We start from the raw sequence: 21482 nt of genomic DNA, 5'->3' as shown, positions 1-21482 counted from the left end.
CCCTTACCTGGCCATAGATTACATGGTCAAGCAAATGCTGTGGACTTTACTTTTAGATTCTAAAGGCCTGATTTAGAGAGGAAATGCATGAATGCGCACGTTGGTATGACCACTGAGGTGCACTGCTATTTATGTTCTGTGACGTACAAATGTGCACAGCAATCATTTATGCACAGTCCTTATAGTCCGTATCATAGGATGCATCTTAGCTGCAGTGTACATATCCAAATTCAAGTGTATGGACCAGACATATGCAAATACACTAAATGGAATCTTTTAAAATCATCCTCTTAATGTAAAAATACCTATTTTTTTAATTGCTGGATATATTCTCAGAGCATTTAATAATTCATTTTTATTTATCAGTTAACAAATAAATATTATCACCTGAACAAACCATGTTGGAATTAAATGGATAGAATTGATAACATACAGGGAATATACAGGTTGAGTATCCCTTATCCAAAATGCTCGGGACCAGGAGAATTTTGGATAACGGATTATTCCGTATTTCGGAATATTTTAATATTTCAATGATGTATTTTGAAGTATCTTGCATTTATGCTGTATAAACACATAATATACACACAAATATATTTTATTACCACATAAAATACACACAAATACTGTATATTTTATTTGTTCAAAAACCAAGGTTTCAAAACGTGAAACAAAATGTGTGTACTATCTCAGCACTGAATTTGAATGCCAAGCAATCATTGTCTTGCACATATATAGTGCCAGTTACATATCATGTCCCCAGTGATGCTGTTACAAATGTCCCCAGTGAGTTTTTAGCAAAAAAAAAATTTTTTTTTTTCACTTTCTGCAATGTCTGGTTTTCGGAATAATTCAGATAACGGATATTCGGATACGGGATACTCGACCTGTATCACATTAGCAGCATTACTTTTATACTATAATCTAGAGCTGAGCCAGGGTGTGCTATCTTCCCAAGGGTACAATACAATACTCATATCACCCAGCACAGCAATATGAACATTTGGCTAAGAACATAGTAGTGTGGGTGTGGCACACTGGGGGAATGGCCGTGATCCTATTGGGCATGCTTAGCATTTCTGCCACTCCCTCTCTGCCTCCTCCTTATACACAATTGACCTGTTACATTCACCAGAGGCATCTACCACAGCTGTGTCAGACTGTGGACATGCCTCCCAAATTCCCTTCGGTCGGGACAAACAGATCCCTCAAATCCTTGCACTAATATCTCCATTATATTATGGAGATAATAAACAACACTTCATATCTGTTGTACACTATTGGAGTGATATAATATCTTGCCGCAATTATGCAAAAAAACCTTTTGGTACCCAGATATCAAACTTATGACTCAAGTGCTGTAAAGATAACCATTGCACCACTGTGCTGTCCAGGGCTCTTCTCCATATCAGAAACAGAACCTGTACTGTGTACCCGGTAAGCTATGGGGTGGGAAGAATAGAAGCGTTGCAACCGCATTGAGTACTCATAAATGGCAAGGTAGAACTTTGGTAATTCTGTTATATTGTAGAAGGTGCTAAATAAATAAGAAGTAGATATGGATGGTTGCTATGGGCAATATCCCATTTTCAACAGAACTCCTGTCTTAGTAAATTAACCCCAATGTCCTGCTCTATGCCAAGGTTTAAAGTGCTTATAGACTACATTGTTCAGAATCAGAACCAGCTTTATTGGCCAGGTATACTTGCATATATTAGGAATTAGATTTGGATTGCTGTGCAACAGCCAGGGTAGGAACAAGTAAACAGTGACAGTACATATGTATATAACATGTACAGATATGCACTAGATGTATCCTTATGGGTATACTGAGATGGGAACATATACTTACTGAGCTGTACAGCCCCAGGCAGCCATTCATCGGCGCCACTTGGGGATTGCACCAGCCAGATACAGTAGGTAGACAATTAAAACAGTACAGATATGGAATACTACAGGGGAGACAAGGGGTACATATTTTGGCTGAGTGGCACAGATCCTAGGCAGCCAACAGTAGCGCCATCTTGACTTTGCTGCTTCCAGAGCATCTGTGAAAGGGCTCAAACAGGGCATCTCCCCTCCAGCACACCACGGCCAGCATGGATAGATCCAGAGGCTGTCCTGCTGTGGGGTGGGCCAGTGTGACCGGGGCCCTGGCTGGAGCTGCGGCTGGAGGGAGAGCCAACCTTGGGTAGGGGGGAGAGTCAGTCACCAAGGCGGTGGGGGGAGTCCGTGAGAATGGGGGTGATAGTTTGGCCCTGTCTAGGCTGAGGTCTACTGCCGCTGCCACGCCCCCCCCATTACAGGAGCCATTACCTCCTCCCTTTAGGAGTCCCCCCAGGGGAAGGGGGTGCTGCTAAGTTTGCCTGGGCAGCCTGGAGCAGGATTATCAATGCGGGTGGGCTCCAGCAGTCCACCTCGGACGGGACCTGCAGGCCGGGAATCCCTGCTACCTCCGCAACCACTGGCAGGTGTCTCATTCGCGACCGGGGGTCCTTCCTTCCACTACATTTCACTACCTAATATCAATATGAGATGCATATTAAGGAACTTATAGGTGCCCATACACGGTGCATTATTGCCTTGTGATGCCATGCATGTACTCATGCGTACCACATCGTGAAGTACAAAAAGTATGTGCAGCCTTTTCGCATCGCATCACATCTAGTTCAAAAAGCACGCTGTTGTAGCGTATCACATGCATTTTGAACTGGTTGCGATGCAATGTAAACCAAAACGCATTGAGCACTTTTTCACAGTGTGTGGGCATCTTTATTTATTAGCTGTGTTACCAAGAAAAGTGGAAGCTGTGTTTCTCAGCTTAGGCACAGTGCAACCCAACATTTGCTGCCCATGCCAGTTGAATTCCAAGGAGAATGGAGACACAGGGGCAGATGCACTAAGCTTTAAATGTGATAAAATGGAGAGTGATAACAAACCAACCAATCAGCTCCTGCCTGACATTTCTCAAACATAGTCTGTGACATGGCAGGTCTGAGCTCATTGGCTGGCTGTTTATTCCTCTCCATTTTATCACTTTTGAAGCTTAGTGCATCTGGCCCAAAGTGGATGATTAAAGCCCTTATTGTTCCATTTTAAAATAAAGTCTTCGTTAACAAATTGAGTTCATGCTATGTACCACAGTTGAGCAGAAGCTGCTTATGCAATGATGATCGGCCCTTTTTATACATGCAAAAATAGTTTAAATAAAAAGCGCTTAAGACATTAAAATGTTTGGATATCATCATATATATTATTAGCATTCCGGGTACAGGTATTTTTGGGGTATTAATTTGTGATAACAGATGCATGGTAAATACAGCACAGATACATATATGCATGTAACACTGAACCTCCGTACAAAGCCACTTACACATAGAAGCAATGCTTGTGGTAGGATCGATATGGACAAGATCCACATTAACAAAGGCCGACACAAAGAAATAGATCATATGGCAATGGTTAGCACATGAGAAGGTCAACATGGTTTTTTCATGTGTTTCATTTGTAGATTTCATTAAAGAGACCCCAAATAATTGTTCCATGTCCACTTGCATGACTCTGTTTGCTGTCCATTCTCAAGGCATGCTACTGTTCCCAATTGGAGTCCCCATGGATGGTAAAGTATAAAACAGTTCAAAACAGGAAACATTTTGAAACAACTCACATCTACCGTTTCATGTGTTGACCATTGCCCGCCCAACCTTTGCGCTTGTCCTTTTGTGTATGTGGACCAATGCCAACCATAAGGTGTCAACCTATTGATTGTTGACGGGATACTGTCAGCATTTTGTCTGATGGATAGCTGGAGCTATCCACTAAATCAGAGTGTAGCATTATCTATCTGCCTCTGAGCCTGCAGTAAAACAGTAAATGGTTGTCAACATGCTGATTGGTGGATGACTGGATGTATCCACCAATCAAAGTGCAGTATTCTGTACCTGCCATGAGCCTAGAGCCAGACAGTGGGCGGTATTCAATGAGGCAGAATCGCCAAGTTTTATGGCGATTCTGTGTTTTTTTCGTGTGTGCCGGCGATTTTTGGAGCTGAAAAAGCGAATCACCCTATTCAACGACCTCTATTCGCCGATGACGACCGGTGAATGAAGCACCAATCGCCAAATGTTATTCTCTACAAATCGCCGGTTTTTGTCTATAGGAATTTTCATGGGGATTCGCCGGTAGTCGACGGGAATCACCATGAATCGCCAAAAGTGTATTCAATGAGAAGTTGGCGATTCTTATTTCTTGTTTCATATCGCCGTTCCTCACCGAGTGTCCCTCGTCATCTTTTTATGGTGAACTTTTATAGGAACCTGTGAAATAATTGGTTTTAAGTGTTCAATTTAACTCTGCAAGTGTAATGTATTATTATTTGCTGCCCTTGTGTGATGTGATGGTCGTAGAAGTGCTATACAAATATATATTTAATTTTTTCTGGTATTTTTTTTTCTCCCACAAAGCACTGTTCTTACCCATGGTGCACCTCACTTACCCATGATTCTCCTCCCCACCTCACTCCTTCGTTTGTGCTTTAAAGGAGATTACACAGCTTTTGCAGTCTGCTGTATTGGAATCGTTTTTTCAGGGTAATTTGCATTTTTCTTGCATTTCACTGCAATTTCTTACAGTACTGAAGCTGTTTAGGGAAACGCCGGATTGGCTGAGAATCGCCGTTGGGGGCGGCGATTCTCAGCCACGTTGAATAGGGTGACACAGCTAGTCCCGGCGACTCCCGACGAATCCCTACGCTTGGCGAATCGACGTAAAAAAAACGGTGAATGGCTGGCGAATGTAAAATCTGAATCGCTGTGACCAACGATTCAGGTCATTGAATACCGCCCCGTGAATTACTGTCAGTGTGCTGATTTGTGAATTGCTTGTGCTATCCACCAATGAGAGTACAATGTGAGCCTACAGCCAGACAGTGTGCTGACAGCTAGTCATTGCATGGTTACGTGAAGAGACGGCACATGATCGCAGGAGAGGTAAGTTATGTTTTTTTATATATTGCCGTGAGTGAGTGGTCTATTCTTTACATTGCTATAACCCTAACAACTCAGTTTGGCTTCAATATGCGCACCACTGTCATATATGCAGTATACATTTAAAACTTTACTTTTATCCACTAAGTTTGTATACATTTATCTTAAAGAATCAGATCTATAGAAGAACAGCTATGTATATACTGTACAGCAATATCCTATAAATACTGATTATATAGATATACATACACGTACATGTATTACAGTGTGCTTTTATTCACAACTAGGCACTGTTATCAGAGCATTGTATGACTGCAGGCAGAGCTGGGGCTAGACGCGTGGGAAGCACCTACCCTAAAGTATTACTGGTGCACACCTGGATCACCTTATGCCCGGAGGATGTGCTTTTTTACACCACAATTTCCTGCTTTTACTCTTTAGTCTAAATTCAGAAAACGGTGCTATCAAGAAAGATTTACAATGTGTAAAGCCACCCATATAAGTCAGTTTAGAAAAGCAAATCAATGCAAGCCGTTATGTTATTGGGACATTCATTAATTCATCATTTGTAATGATATTAAAAGTGACACCTTTGAAAATAATGGATGTATATTTGTGAGCCTAATAAATGATATTGTAAGAAGCCCCAACATGGTGAACACAAACAAAACCTATCTATACTCCTGCAATAAGTGGTCATAGCGATTGTTAGGTTGCATTTGATGTTGGTAAACTAAATCCTGTAAACAAAATTTATTTAAGGGTCAGATTTATCAAAGTGAGAACAGTCCCATGGCTGACATAAAAACATGAGTCTTAGCAGTTCATTAGGCTTTTTGCTTTGTCCTACACATGAAAGGGTTGCCGTGGGTGATAACACTGCTATTTCCTATCTCTGGGCCTTATTCTGGTTCACTCTCAGAGGCAAATTCCTTCTCAAATGGACAAAACCATGCTCACTGCAGATGGGGCAGATGTAACATGTGCAGAGATAATTACATTTGGGTGAGTTATTTTGTTTCTGTGCAGGGAAAATACTAACTGCTTTATTTCTACACTGCAATATAGATTTCACTTTAAAGTAAAACCACAACCAAATCTAATTCTATCTGCACATGTTATATCTGCCCCACCTGCAGTGCACATGGTTTTGTCCATTTGAGAAGGAATTTGCCTCTGCGAGTGAACCAGAATAAGACCCTCAGTTCTTACATATAAATAATGACCAATGTCCTAGTACATTTTGCTTTCCGTTATTTGAATCATTCTTTTTTGCACATTTATAGGGTTTTAAGATTTTTTCCAGACACATTTCCAGACCCACAAAATGTTTTATTGCAATTTCTCCATTAAAATAGGTGATGGGCAAAGTAAGTTTCTCTTATTATATTCTAAGCACATTACTCACTGATTTACAATTCATTGACTCATTTATTAGTACCATAAGCAGCCAAAAGTCAAATAAATCTGGCGATTGTGTGCGGACTTCTCACATCTAATTCAATGCTGGAAATGAGGAAGATATATCTATCTCCGTAGTAATAAAGCTTTGCTAGCATTATATGTAGGGGAGAATAAGCCACTTTATCTCTGGAACTGTCTCTTCGAGTTCAGAATACTAAATTGAGGCAAAATACTTCAGTAAGTTTTAGGGGACTGGGTGATAAATAGACCCTTAACCCTTTGGGTGAAATTTACTAAGATGTGAAATACACTTCACAGGTCATGTTGCTATGGGCAACCAATCACATCCTGTCTACTATCTTAGAGGGTGGTAAATAAGTAAGAAGTAGCTTCTGATTGGTTGCCCATAGCATCATGCCCTGTGAAGTGTATTTCACATCTTAGTAAATTTCACCCTTTGTCTCAGGAAACTTATGGTGGTGTGTTCTCTACCAACTTGTGGTTTCTTTGCTTGCATGAGGGAACATACTGATAAGGCCATTTGCAAAAGCACTGCAGTAATGGAATAATTACTCCCAGCAATGAAAGTTTGCTGTTAAAAGCTCATGTACACCGAATGCCAATTTTGACACGAAAAACTTTTCCGTTTATACAGCTGTGACCATTTAAAACCGTGTGTCCAACATGCAGAACAAGAAAGGCAATGTTGTGTGTAATATTAACCATTTCAGGTCCAACGTCTACTCAGGCTCAACAGCCCTAGCATTAGTAGCAGATTCAATGATGAGCCACTTTAAAATAAGAACATTAACATTGTTCAGAATTCTTAGGAGACCATTTTTGAATAAAAAAAAAAAATGACAATTATATTAAACATTTAAACCAGACTGTTTGAATTGCAAAAAAAACCTTTCTCTCACTTTGGGGAAGTTGTACCATGCTTTGGAGAGTGGTAAAGTGGAGAGATATAAAGTACCAACCAACAGCTTCTTACCTCCATGTGTTTAAAAAGACAGGAACTGATTGGATGGTAGTTTATCTTTTTCCACCTTATCACTCTCCAATGCTTTGTATATCTGCCACAAAGACACATTGTAGAACTTGATATGTATTTTTCCTCAAGGGCACTTTTCTATACCCATCCATACTGTACATCCTGATTTTTCCAGGACAGTTCTCTTTTAAACAGGAAATGGTGAGTGAGTTACTGTTAAAAATACTCAACCAAAATAATCATTGATTGGTTCAGGTGGATCTGAGCGTGGCTTATTTTGTCCCAAATTTCAAATTAAATGTGGTATCCTTATAAACATTACACCACACTGTAGTACCATTATTCATATTATGCCACACGTTATAAGGTAAGGTGATACTTATCAACATTTTCAATATAAAATCTGCTGCAGAATAGTTACATGTATATCATCACTTTGCCACCATCATAACTTTCCATAGCAACCACCATATCACCCCACCTAAATACATTTAATTGAAAAAAAAGTTATGTGCTTAAATTTTTTGTTGTTGTTTATATGGAAATAATACATAATACAATATCAGTTTGAAAGATTGTCCCAGTGCCAGCCTGGCACACCTGCAGCCTAAAATCTGGAGCTAGTTGGTATTACCACATATCCGCATCTGTTGGAGGATTCCTCAAAGGCATAATTTTAGTTGTTTTCTACACACGCTGAAAGGAAACACTACATTATGTTGTGTATGCAGTGTCCATCTTACACCACTGAATTATCTTATTCATAATGTTGTCAGGACTAGCTGAAAATTGATTATTAGATTATATGGGTAGGCAGTAGACTTGTACAATAGTTTTGCACTACGGAATTCGCTCTAGTTTTTCTGTAGTGCATGGGTTAATCAAATATCTGTTAATTACACTGCTCTGGAATTATTTCAAAATAACCAGCCTTAGTTGGCCACAGCATTAGCCAAATTAAACACACTTCACAGCTTCTATCTAAGAAGTGCATATTTTGCAGGAAGGAAAGCCTACACTTCTGCTAATGTAAAAGAAAAAAACTTGCATGAAAATAAAGGAAGAATGGATCTGGCTCCTCTCTTTGTCAATCCAGTTAAGCAAATTGGCTTACGGAGCAGCTTACCCTTACCTCAGTTACTTGTCATAACTAGCCTAATAGCTCTCAGCAAAAGAGTATGAAAAAAGCCAGGTATTAAGAGATAATCTCCAATCATTCTAGTAAAGCATCCGTTAAATGTAAATTATTGTTAAAATGCTAATTATTCCTACATGAAAAGCCTTTCAGTGTTATCTTACAGTGACTTCAAGTAGGGCATAGAGGTATCTAACAGTAACTTACAGTAGTGTACAGTGTTCTATAACAGTAACGTTGAATAGTATCTTACAGTGACTTACCGTAGGGAATAGTGGTATCTAACAGTAACTTACCATAGTATACAGTGGTATATTACAGTAACGTACAGTAGTATCGCACAGTAGTATCGTACAGTAGAGCATAGTGGTATCTAACTGCAACTTTCCATAGTGCACAGTGTTATATTACAGTAACGTACAGTAGTATTTTACAGTAGCATACAGTAGGGCATGGGGTATCTAACAGTAACTTGCCATAGTGTACAGTGGTATTTTAGAGTAGAGTACAGTAGTATCTTACAGTGACATATAGTAGGACAATGGGGTATCTAAGAGTAACTTGCCATAATGTACAGTGGTATTTTACAGTAGCGTACAGTAGTATCTTACAGTGACGTACAGTAGGACAAAGTAGTATCTAACAGTAACTTACCGTAGTTTACAGTGTTATATTTCAGTAATGTCTTGCAGTAAGAAAAAGTGGTATCTAACCGTAACTTACTGTAGTTTACAGTGGTATATTACATTAGTGTACAGTAGTATCTTACAGTAGAGCATTGTTTTATCTATCAGCAACTTACTATAGTGTAAAGTTGTATATTATAATAATTTACAGTAGTATTTTACAGTAACTTACAATAGTGCAAAGTGGTATCTCACAGTAATTTACAGTAGTGCATATGCATAGTGGTATCTTACAGTAACTTACATTATGGCACAGTGGAATATTATACTATGAGTTGCGCTTATTGGTATCTTATATTAGAGCACAGTGATAGTTTACATTAACTCACCAAAGTGCAAAGCAAAACAGCATACCCATTCTGACAAGAACAGCAAGCTGTCAGGTATGTTTTGGAGGGGTATTGGGGCCTGGGAGGTATATCCACATGCACATCCACATCCCCCCCCCCCCCCCCCCCTCTCTCAAAAACACAGGATCCTGTATTTTGCAACAGCGCAGTTTTTGCTTTTCTGCATGGCTTATTTAATTTGCCCCTATGTACTAAAAATGGTAATAAATAAGAATAGCTTGCTTATAGTCTATGACTTAACAATATCAAATATGTATATGGGTTAAATTATAATTATGCTCTTGAAATTAGTCATCAAGTCAATATAAATTAACAAAACATCATACAGTTACGAATTATGAAGAACATATGAACTTAGAGTTTAACTCATACTTACGAGCCAAGTACAGTACTGTACTATCTTTTCACCACTAATATTTTTTTCTTCCTTAGGTGGGAAACAAGTTATCATCAGGAATATGAGCAAGCATAGTGGCAGCAAATGGAACCGTATATTCCCATTTCTAATGGTATTTTCTATACATTAGTTTTATCAATTAACAATTTGTTATCCGGTAGCTATACGGAAAAGAAACTTTATGTATCTTAGGGGTAAATTTACTAAGATGGGAGTTCTATTGAAGATCGGTTGTTGGCCAATAGCAACCAATTAGATTATATCTATTATTTTCTATAAGGTGCTAAATAATTAGAATCTGATTGGTTGCTATGGGCAACATCTAATATTCAATAGAACTCCCATCTTAGTAAATGTACTTCTTATTATCTTACCATTTACTATTTTTTTGTTTTTCTTTATTGCACTAGAGAATAGTTGTAGACATTTACATATAATTGTAGGATTTAGCTTCACGCGTGTGGGAATCAGAATTCCATGCCACCATGTCACCATTGTATATGATAAAAGGGGTTGCCTGCCTTTAGGCAACAAATTAGGGACAAAGCCCAATGTATCCTTTGCTGGGATACCCCAATGCCTTAGCAGTTACTGGACTGCAGTCAAGCTTAAACGTACAGGATAAACTTCTCTCCCACCTGCCAGATGCACAGGCGAATTCTGTAAAAAAAATAAAAAAAAAGAGCAGGGTGATGTGTTCCTCAGTAGTTAGGGTTCAGTAATTAAAAATATTGAACATGTGTAATATTCACAACCCACCAATTTTTCTCAAAATTATTTGAGAAAATGTGTAATTATTTGTGATGACAAAAAAAAACACTTGAGTCCTAGATTAAATGTATAGCACAATCATGGTAACAAATGATTTACAATAGGTTCCCATTTTATTTGATATTTGAAAATCTTTGAGTGGTATTCAATTGTTATATCATGCCGATCTCCCATCTAAAGTGACAGGAGATCGATCGTAGGGCTTTATTCAATTGATCTATTTTTTTGTGCATATCGCACCTGTTATGGTCAGGTTTAGCCAAGCATTCCTGCATTTCAGCTAACCACCTCCAGGGACAGCGAGGAGAAATACTGGTGAAAAACAATTGAATACCGCCCTATATCTATTTATTACAATTTAAGGGCCAAACTGTGACTACAAGTCATGCCACATAAAATAAATCATATGTTTATTGTTACAGTTCTGGGACCAGAGCTATGAAAGTATTGTGATGTTATACAGTATACAGCATTGAATGCCCTTACTGGAACATTATGCTTATTATACATTTGCAAAAAACCAGAGCAAATCCTTTTGTATCAATATGACTCTGAACCTGCTTAACTGTGCCTGAGAATGATAGACTGTCATGTGGTGCCTACTTGGAGGTGCTAAGAGGTGATCTAGCAGAAATGCACACAAGTTGATTCCCCCGATATAGTTACTTATATCGGCAGTGCCACGGGCGAATGATTTTGAGACCACACACTGGCTGTTATCATTCATGATGGTCAGTGATGTCACCGTCACCCGCTCCGTACATGCAGTCGCTGACAATAATGTCAGATTGAGCTGCATGTACAGACTACAGGGGGGGGCGTGCACATCGTTAACAATATTGACTGTACTGTACAATATATACGTATCGTCCAGCTTAACATAGTATCTTGTTGCTTCTTTTTTTTCTTCCAGGTATCGTTGGTGTATTCAGCTTTAGCAGAGTATTCTAATTGTGGGGAAAATGAATATTATAACCAAACAACAGGCTTGTGCCATAGCTGTCCGGAGTGTGAGCCAGGGGAAGAGCCATATAATGTAAGTTAGTGGCATCTGTTCAAACAATACTGTACCACTGAAGAATACCTACATAACTCCTAAATGTGTGGATTGTGCACAATTGTAAAACAATAAGGATTGTATGAACTGTTGTTAATTCTGTGGCTCATTGTTTGCAATAAGATTGTTCTTTGTTATTTTAGTCCTGTGGATATGGCACCAAAGATGAAGACTATAGCTGTGTTCCTTGTGTATCTGGCAAGTATTCTAAAGGTGGCTACCAAATATGTAGACGACACAAGGACTGTGAAGGATTTTTCAGAGCCACTGTTTTAACTCCTGGGGACACAAAGAATGACGCAGAATGTGGACCCTGTCTCCCAGGGTAAGATCATGGGCACTATATGTTGAGTTGTAATTTAATATAAGATTAATTTCACAATATTGCATCCAATATGTTTGTGTAGAATTGTTTTACATTTGTTATTCACTTTAGACTGCATTTTATTACAGTTGCTAAATTGTATTGAAGATGGTCTTATATATATTTTTCATGAAATAGCTTACTTGTATTGACTGCTGTGGGGCGTAAAATGCTCTGCCACTGCAAGGAGAAATGTCCCCTAGAAGCACGGAGGCTGGGGCCATTTCAGAACATTGCTATGGGGTCCATAATGTTCTAAATATACCCATAGCTAAAGCGCAAAGCATGCGTGTATCCATATGAGTGATTAAACTATAGTATTCAACCCATACAGATTATTCTATGCTTCAGTGGTTCACTTGATGTCAAATTATAGTAAATTATGTAATAAATATGATTTATTTCTCTGTAGTTTTAGGTTTTTTTTTAAATCAAACATTATGAAACTCTTCTCTATGTTTCTCATCCCAGATTCTACATGTTAGAGATCCGTCCTAAGAGCATATATGGTATGGTGTGTCACTCATGTTCCCTGGCACCTCCAAACACCAAGGAATGTAAGTAACCTGCTTTGTCTAGTGCACGTGTTTCCTACAAATATGCTATGCTCATGAACTAAAGGCTGTACAGTAGTTGTGCAAAACATCTGATACATATGTGCAATATCACTTGTATGTTTCGGAGTTAGTCATTGTTTTTATGTTGAACTAAAAGGTTCTTTGCTTATTTTGAATGCCATCTGCTGCTATCCAGAGAGGAAGACTATGGTGCACCATTATCCCCACTCTTGGACATGGCTACGAAGAAAGAAACCCTAATGACAGGAGAGCATCAGGAGACTATTGCTTCGAGACTACTGTATAGTAGCTAACACTAAAAAGCACTCAATGAATGGTTAAATCACTACCATTCTATTTAAACCATTGATAGTAGAGAACCACTGGCTATTGATAGGCATATTTACTGACATACACCGTTCCTCTCACATGCATCAGTCTACAGCACATACTCAATACAGCAGAGCAGGGACCATCGGAAGAAACAGATATTTAGCACTGGCCACTTCCAAATGTTGTTTTGGTTCTGAGATGCCCAAAGATTGCCTGTTACGTCCTGGCACACATAAGTACATTGGGGTTAATTACTAAGATGGGAGTTCTAGTTAATATGGGATGTTGCTATGGGCAACCAATCAGATTCTATGTATTATCTTCTAGAGGTTGCTAAATAAATAAGAAGTAGATTCTGATGGTTGCCCATAGGCAACAGAACTCCCATTAATCCCATTGACTCTACTTTCTCACTCTTTGCTGATTATACAGTATATATCACAGTGGGCCAGATGCACTAAGCTTCAAAAGTGATAAAATGGAGAGTGATAAAACACCAACCAATCAGCTGCTGCCTGAAATTTTTCAAACACGGCCTGTGATATGGCAGGTAGGAGCTGATTGGCTGGTGGTTTATCACTCTCCATTTTATTACTTTTAAAGCTTAGTGCACCTGGCCCAGTGTGTGTGACTGTTATGGAAGTGTTCTGTTTCTATAATGGGAGGTTAAATACGTTTGCATATTGTAAATCCATTGCTGTTGCTCATATACTTTGTCAATGAAAACTTTGCTGATTTAGATTGTTGAATTTATTTGGATGTAGTCAATGAAGTGGCTATACATTTGCATGTTAAATGTTGAGTTTATTCCAAGGAGATTGCAATTTGACCTTTGAGTGATATGCCATAGCAGTCTTACATAATGCAAATGTTTTACTGTTTTCTCTACTGTATGTAAGAATTATTTCACAGGTAGTTTAACACAATGAGTATGAGTTACAGTAGGTTATTATATATTGATGTGTCAGTAAGTCACATTCTTTCATTCATTTTTCGAAATGCATAGAAAAGAGTCACTACTTCAAAACTCTTAAGTTGATGTTGTCTTGAAAAATTTATCATGTATTTATACAGAAAATGTTTGATTAGTAGAATAACAATACTGGGGTTAAGTAAAATGCAGTCACTACAAGCAAGACATTTGACGAGCACACTCAAAAGGTACGGTTCCTGGCTCAAGCTTTGAACTAGGCCTGATGGTGCTTCTGGCTATGTGTATGTCCAGCAGAGTATAAATAAAGCTTTGGGGCCAGATTCTCTAAGCTTCAAAAGTGATAAAATGGAGAGTGATAAATAGCCAGCCAATCAGCTCCTACCTGCCATGTCACAGACTGTGTTTGGAAAATATCAGGCAGGAGCTGATTGGCTGGCTGTTTATCACTCTCCATTTTATCCCTTTTGAAGCTTAGAGAATCTGGCCCCTTGGTGAGCCAAAGGCTGATGAAATGCTGGTTATTGATAGCAGAAATCCCTAAATCAGAGTACTGATATTGACACAATAGAAGTGCTGCTATACTATGTCCATTTGTATTTCCTTACTTTCTGTCTTACTGTACACACATACTTCATATATCAGGAATTCTATCAAAACAACTAGTAGCAGACCCTTCAACATTACCCCTTCCATAGACCGTCACCTATGTTGAAACACCTTTTCTACCAATTAACTAGTTCAACAAAGGTGACAGAAATCATACAATTACAATTACAATTAAGAGGGAAATCCAGGTGCAGTGCATTTTGTACCTGCTGGAAGGGTATATGTTGGAGAGCCTATAGTAGCAAAATCAGAACACATCTATTTATAGCAACTGTGCAATATATATATATATATATATATATATATATATATATATATATATACGCAATATGGCCATAAACAGGTGAAGGGTTGTACTGGTCTATAGGAGTACAGGGAAACCTCCAGTGGACCCCACTTCCTTGGGGCTCACCTCCTCCTCTAGAGACCCGGTTCCAGACTGTGCAATTGAATTACATATGTTAATTTATACTGCACAGGTCTATGGTGTATTTTCTACAGGACATTGCTGTTATCAATCTGGTATATAATCATGCATGAACTAGCAGTATGTATATATATTTTGAATTGTGTGTGTGTGTATATATATTATTTCTATCTATCTCAAGGGTCCAAGCCATGGCCCATGCACTCTTTAATGGCTAGGCAAACCTCTGTGGTGGCTAGCCACACCCCCTCTGAAGACTGACTACACCTCTTAACATGGGCCCTATCACAGCATTTCCCAGTGGGCCTTCCATGTCCCGGTCTGACACTAATCAGGTTTGGTGGCCTAGCTATTGGCACAAATCAGCGAATAACTGTACATTATTTAATTTGTTTTCTTGGCAAAAGAGAACTGGACTGACCTATTACATTGTTTTAATCTGAAACTTGTAGGCTGATTTTAATGAACTGATGTCATATTATACTTTTGGCATAGTATCTAGTGTTTATTTATAGGCCTGCCACAGCAAGGGTGTGATTTGTCTGTATGTAGAAATGTGTCTGGACATCTTCATTTTCTAGCAAACAAATTCTTATTAGATTCACAATTCAAAGAAAGAATGGCGCAGAGCCAAATATCACTTGGTAAGGTAAGTATTTATGGGATGTCTGTAATTGTGTTTAGAAATATTTATACCTCTGACCTATGACTATACAATCCAAATGTTCATTCCAAAATGATTCCACTTTAGTCTTGGACAGCTGTACTTCATTCCTTCAACAATGGATAATGATTGAAAGCAGCTCGTATACGTCATAGTCAATGAGAGCAGGCTGAATGCGAACAAAATAAATAGTCATTGCTCAACATGAGCTCAAACCATAAAGACAAACTCAAAAAAATCAAAGATTACACCAATCAAAAGAAAGGACATCATTACAAGACAACCCATTGGCTCACCAATATACCATATGTATGTCACTGCAAGGAAACTTGTCCAAACAGTTAAAACCAGCAGTGTTCCGATATTGTTCAACACTGAATCTGGTCAAGTGCGACAGAAATTCAGTAGAACACAATTGAATGTGTATATATATATATATATATATATATATATATATATATATATATATTCAAATGCCATGTTAATAGCTATTTCAGGTGTGTGTGTGTGTGGGGGGGGGGGGTGCATACTGAATTACAATACACTGATCTACATCTCATTAAGGAAGGATGATGGATATAAAAGATAAAGCAAATTATGGACCAGTTGTTTGACATTAAAAAGGAAGAGATGGGAACCATGGAAAGAGCATCAAAAAGTAAAGGCTTGAAGAAAGATATGATTGTGACCTTGCCTGGTTAATTGGAGTTGCAAGAACCTGTTTTTAAAGTCCTAGCTTTCAGCAACTCTTCCACACTTGCTGAGACTTTGCACCATTCTGATTGGTCTTGCAGTTCCCAGTACAACAGAAACAACCAGAAGTTCTGTAGTCACCTCATGACATAACCCTCTTGTTAACAAACCCCACACTACCTCACTGCATGTGTTTTGTTCTCTTCCCAGGTTCCAGGAAGAAAAAAAGAGCACACAAACGACTAAAGTGTCTTGAAAGCGACTGAGAATCAGAGCATCATTGTTGTCTGTCCTTCCTGTGTCACATTCCATAACTCATAGACTGCCAGTTACCGCTTGTCATAACATTAACAATACTAACCAATAATAACTAATCATCATAAACAGCACGTTTTACTCCTTTCCATATATCTTTGTAAGCAATAAATAATAAATCTGCACTATTTTATGACAAATAAGTGGATAATACCTGGATATCTTATTATAGCACGCAACATCCAATTTCCCTAAAAAGGTCACAAACATAAATACAGGTTGACTATCCCATATCCAAAATTCCAAAATACAGAATATTCTGAAATACACAATTTTTTTTAACACAACTGCGAAAGACACCATTTCCTTTCTGATGGTTCAATGTACACAAACTTTATTTCATTCACACAGTTATAAAAAAAATTATATAAAATTACCTTTAGGCTATGGCCCTTATTCAGATCTGATCGCAGTACAAATTTGTTCTCAAAATGGGCAAAACCATGTGCACTGCAGGTGGGGCAGATGTAACATCTGCAGAGAGAGTTAAATTTGGGTGGGGTGTGTTGAAACTGAAATCTAAATTGCAGTGTAAAAATAATGCAGCCAGTATTTACCCTGCACAGAAACAAAATAACTCACCCAAATGTAACTCTCTCTGCACATGTTACATCTGCCCCACCTGCAGTGCACATGGTTTTGTCCATTTTTTAGAACAAATGTGTACTGCGATCAGATCTGAATAAGGGCCTATATGTATAAGGTGTATATAAAACATAAATGTATTCTGTGGATTGACATGCATCCCATCCCTAGGCTTTCTCATTATGGTAGTCAAATATTCCAAAATACAGAAACATCTGATATCTAAAATACTTCTGGTCCCAAGCATTTTGGATATGGATGACTTGAAATTGTACTGTTTATGGTATGCTGATAAAATCTATTTGGCCTACTATAACAGGACAACGAACATAAGGAAAATAATAGATTGTGGCAAACATTTTTAATTCATTGTACCGGAATAATTATATCCTCATTCTTATGCCCTAACTATGCCAGATTCAGATGATGAAATAGTATAAAATGAAAAAAGGGTAGATGTACTAATGCTGGGTACACACCATACCGATTTGGCCTCAATTCCCCCAATTTCAATACATTCTCGACCGATTGTATGTAAATTGGGCATGTTTTGGCACGTTTAGATCCGATTCCGATCCTATGCGCCTCCCCGCTGGTCATTTGGTCATTTTGCAGAACCTACCTGCTGCAATCAGGATTTGAAAACGATCCCTTCAAATGGGTACAGATCGTGATCAGATTGTATGCAGATTGTGAGCAGATGGTGTGCTCCAACAGATCGCGCGACCATCGTATGATCATCTCACGATCTGCTCACGATCATGATTGTGTATACCCTACATAAGCCTTGGAGAGAAATAAAGTGAAGAGAATAAAGTACCAGCTAACCAGCTGCCATCTTACAGGATGTGTTTGTAAAATTACAGCTAGGTGCTGTTTGGTTTCTAATTTATCTCCATCCACTTTATCATTCTCCACGACATCTGAACCATATACCATCCCATCACATTGTATGTAATGTATCAGAACTTCTAACTAGCACAAGATGATCATGTCAGTCAGTGAGCTTCTAGATATCATGTACAGTATTAAGTACATTCCACAAAATGATATCTACAGTAGTAGTCTGACTGGTTGCTATGGGAAACTTCTACAGTTTACTTAGAAAGTTTAATACATTACATCTCACCCTTTCTGCTTTGGGGTCATAAAGTGTTATTTCCACTGGAACCTTGGTCTCATGCGGTTCTAGTACACAAGGGGTGAGATTTAATAGGATGAGAGATTCAGAAAGTGAGAGTTTTGGGAAGAAATCTCCAGTTTTTTTAAAGCGGCAATCATTTACACTGCAAAATCAAACTGGTTTTGCAGTGTAAATGATTGCCGCTTTACAAAAAACTGGAGATTTCTTCCCAAATCTCTCACTTTCTGAATCTCTCATCCTATTAAATCTCACCCAAGGTCTCAGTTATGTAACAATACCAAAATATATGTCAATATCTGTATTCACACATTTAAGTGTAGTTTGGAGTTAATTAAATTATTCTTCTAAAATAATATTCTTGAATTCGCCAACGTATGGCAAAGGTGCTGCACTTTTTCCATTAAAGCAAGATTAAGGTCGGTCTTTCCCAGAATACCTGCATGCTAAAATCTAGGGAATATTTGAATAAAACAGTAGTTAATAAGAAGGGTGTGTGTGGGAGCGCATCTCATTAATTACAACCTGCCGTATCGCTGCTTGGGTTTGTGGGTAGAGAGGAACATTTCCCATTAGAGTATCCTTACATCTTCCACACATCACATTCGGCTCCCACATAATATTCCTGGAACCAGTAATTATTATGCACATTCAGTGTGGAATTTATTGAGGCGTAACCCCTCCTCCCAACTTCAAGGTACACATTGTTCTGTAAAAAAAGACAGCCATCCATCTTATTTGGTGCATCCCTAAAACCTTCTTGTCGTGTTGTTATTCACATCTGAGGAACACAGGGCCATTCACAGAAGAATGTCAGGAGGCAGCAGCTGTGTGTTTACCTCTTCATGCAGGTGCTTTGCTTGGCAGCCAATGTAAAACCACATGCACAGTTAGAACCTGCATAGAGATGCCTAAAACAAAAGGCCTGCATATCCCTGTAATTAATTAGAAGTGGGACCTTGCTTTCAAAATATAAAAAAAAATGTACTCAAGAAATATATTCCATTGGAAAAGCATTGTCTTATACAGAGCTATATAGTTTGCCTCATAACTACCAGCTTCATGGAAAATGAATGTTGCCATAGACATGCATGATGCAGTAGTATCTACAAAGAATGTTCCAGAGGCACAAAGGATTATTAAGCAATGCTTGACTAATGAGATTATAAAGTTATAAAATAAAAATTAGGATACTAATTATGAAGCAGTAATAAGCCCCGTCTACTGTTCACCAGAGTGAAGTCGAATAGAAATCACATCTTTCACCTGACGTCCTTCCGTATTCACTCTGTATTGCATCCAGGACTTCATATACAATGGGGGAGATGGAGCATCCAGGCCTCCACATAGAATAGGCCCATAACCATGACAGATGATGATGGCAAGCCGCTAGTTGGTCATGCTGGACCTGACTCATGTTTGCAAGTAAAGCCAAAGAAAAAGCAAAACCCATGCTGCACCACAGGTGGGACAGATGTTACATGTGCAGAGAGATTTAGATTTGGATGGGGTGTGTTTAACCTGAAATCTTAAATATAGCTGCCTAAAGTTTGTAGAGACATGCAAAAGCAGTCTGTATTTACCCTGCACAGAAAACAATATATTTTATTGTGGCCATTGTATGGCAACATGGTTTGTGCAAGACACAAAGTTACTTTTTGCTGTACTTACAAACATGTATCAGGCCCCCAGCAAGCCATACAACATAAGTAGTACAATAGTATGTCTATTTTTCCCACAAAGTTATTACTTTTTTTTACTATGACATAGGTAGGGAGACATTGGGGATGACAGTGTTAGGAGTGTACACCCCCTAATGTCACTGGCCACACCCACACATCACTGGTCACATGCTCTCTGCTCCTCATAAAAGGCCCTTGAACATTGTTACCTCCAGGCCCATGTGGCCCTTAATCTTGCCCTGATTGCTCGGGAGACAGTGTAGTGGTTTCATTTGTACAAACTACAAAAAACTAAAGTTTGAGCTACTAATAGGACACTATCTCACGGTGGCCTTGGGCATTCTAACCCTGCAGTCCAGTCCACAAAGTCTCCAGGTGATCAATCTGTGTACAGTATATGTGGCAGATCAGCTTGCACATGTGCAATACTGAACACTGTAGTTCTAAATCAGCCAGATCCAAGGATAACTCCCCAGAGAAGATGCTATTGCTTTTACTGCGCAAGTGCCACATTTCAGACTACAATGAAGAAAGCAATATGCTGCTGACTGCAGACGGTAAAACTTCTCCGACTGGTGTAATGCTGTGTACACACTTGTACAATCGGCATGAGATCCAGATGAGATTACAATTAATGCTGTGTACACACTTGTACAATCTGCATAAGATCCAGATGAGATTACAATTTAGACTATCTGCATACAATATATACAATTTAGACTATCTGCATACAATTTAGACTATATAGTGCAGATCTGCACTATATAGTCTATGCAGCCAAGACTTTCTGGCTGCGATACGGGAGCACGCATCGAGATCGCATCTGGATCGCAAGGGAAAAAACCCATACAATCTGCATGAGATCCAGATGAGATTTTGACTATATAGTCAAAATCTCATCTGGATCTCATGGTGTGTACACACTAGTACAATCTGCATAAGATCCAGATGCGATTACAATTTAGACTATCTGCATACAATTTACACTATCTGCATTCAATTTAGACTATATAGTGCAGATCTGCACTATATAGACAGGGCAGCCAAGACTTTCTGGTTAAGATATGGGAGCGCGCATCTTGAACGCATCTGGATCGCTTGGGATAAAACCCATACAATCTGCATGAGATCCAGATAAGATTTTGACTATATAGTCAAAATCTTATCTGGATCTTATGCAGATTGTATCAGTGTGTACACAGCATCATGCAGATTGTACAAACTCACAGTGATACAACATTTGGTATCATTACAGTATTAAGTAATACAAAATATAAAGTTGCCCTGTTTAAAAAAGAGAATTAGGAAAGACTGCAGGGAAATTGTTGATTTCTCTTGCATTCCCAATTTCTGCAGTTTACTTTGTCCTCATAGTCCATTTAGGGACTACGGTACTACTAAA

General features: G+C 38.6%; 1 protein-coding gene across 3 annotated transcripts in view; it reads left to right on the top strand.

Annotated features, from left to right (window-relative positions):
• EDAR (ectodysplasin A receptor) overlaps positions 1–21482 on the top strand; it is a 120499-nt gene that overhangs the window by 64443 nt on the left and 34574 nt on the right. For all 3 annotated transcript variants that reach the window (XM_083174021.1, XM_083174019.1, XM_083174020.1), the window contains 4 exons: positions 9987–10063; positions 11636–11758; positions 11923–12104; positions 12615–12700. In XM_083174021.1, coding sequence (XP_083030147.1) covers positions 10013–10063; positions 11636–11758; positions 11923–12104; positions 12615–12700 — 442 coding nt within the window. In that variant the 5' untranslated portion in view covers positions 9987–10012. The remainder of the gene's footprint in view (positions 1–9986; positions 10064–11635; positions 11759–11922; positions 12105–12614; positions 12701–21482) is intronic.

The sequence above is a fragment of the Crinia signifera genome, chromosome 2, assembly GCF_055691185.1.
Source record: "Crinia signifera chromosome 2, ASM5569118v1, whole genome shotgun sequence".
NCBI classification, from domain to species: domain Eukaryota; kingdom Metazoa; phylum Chordata; class Amphibia; order Anura; family Myobatrachidae; genus Crinia; species Crinia signifera.
The sequence above is the reverse complement of the archived record's forward strand: the minus strand, read 5'-3'. Positions and strand labels throughout refer to the sequence as shown.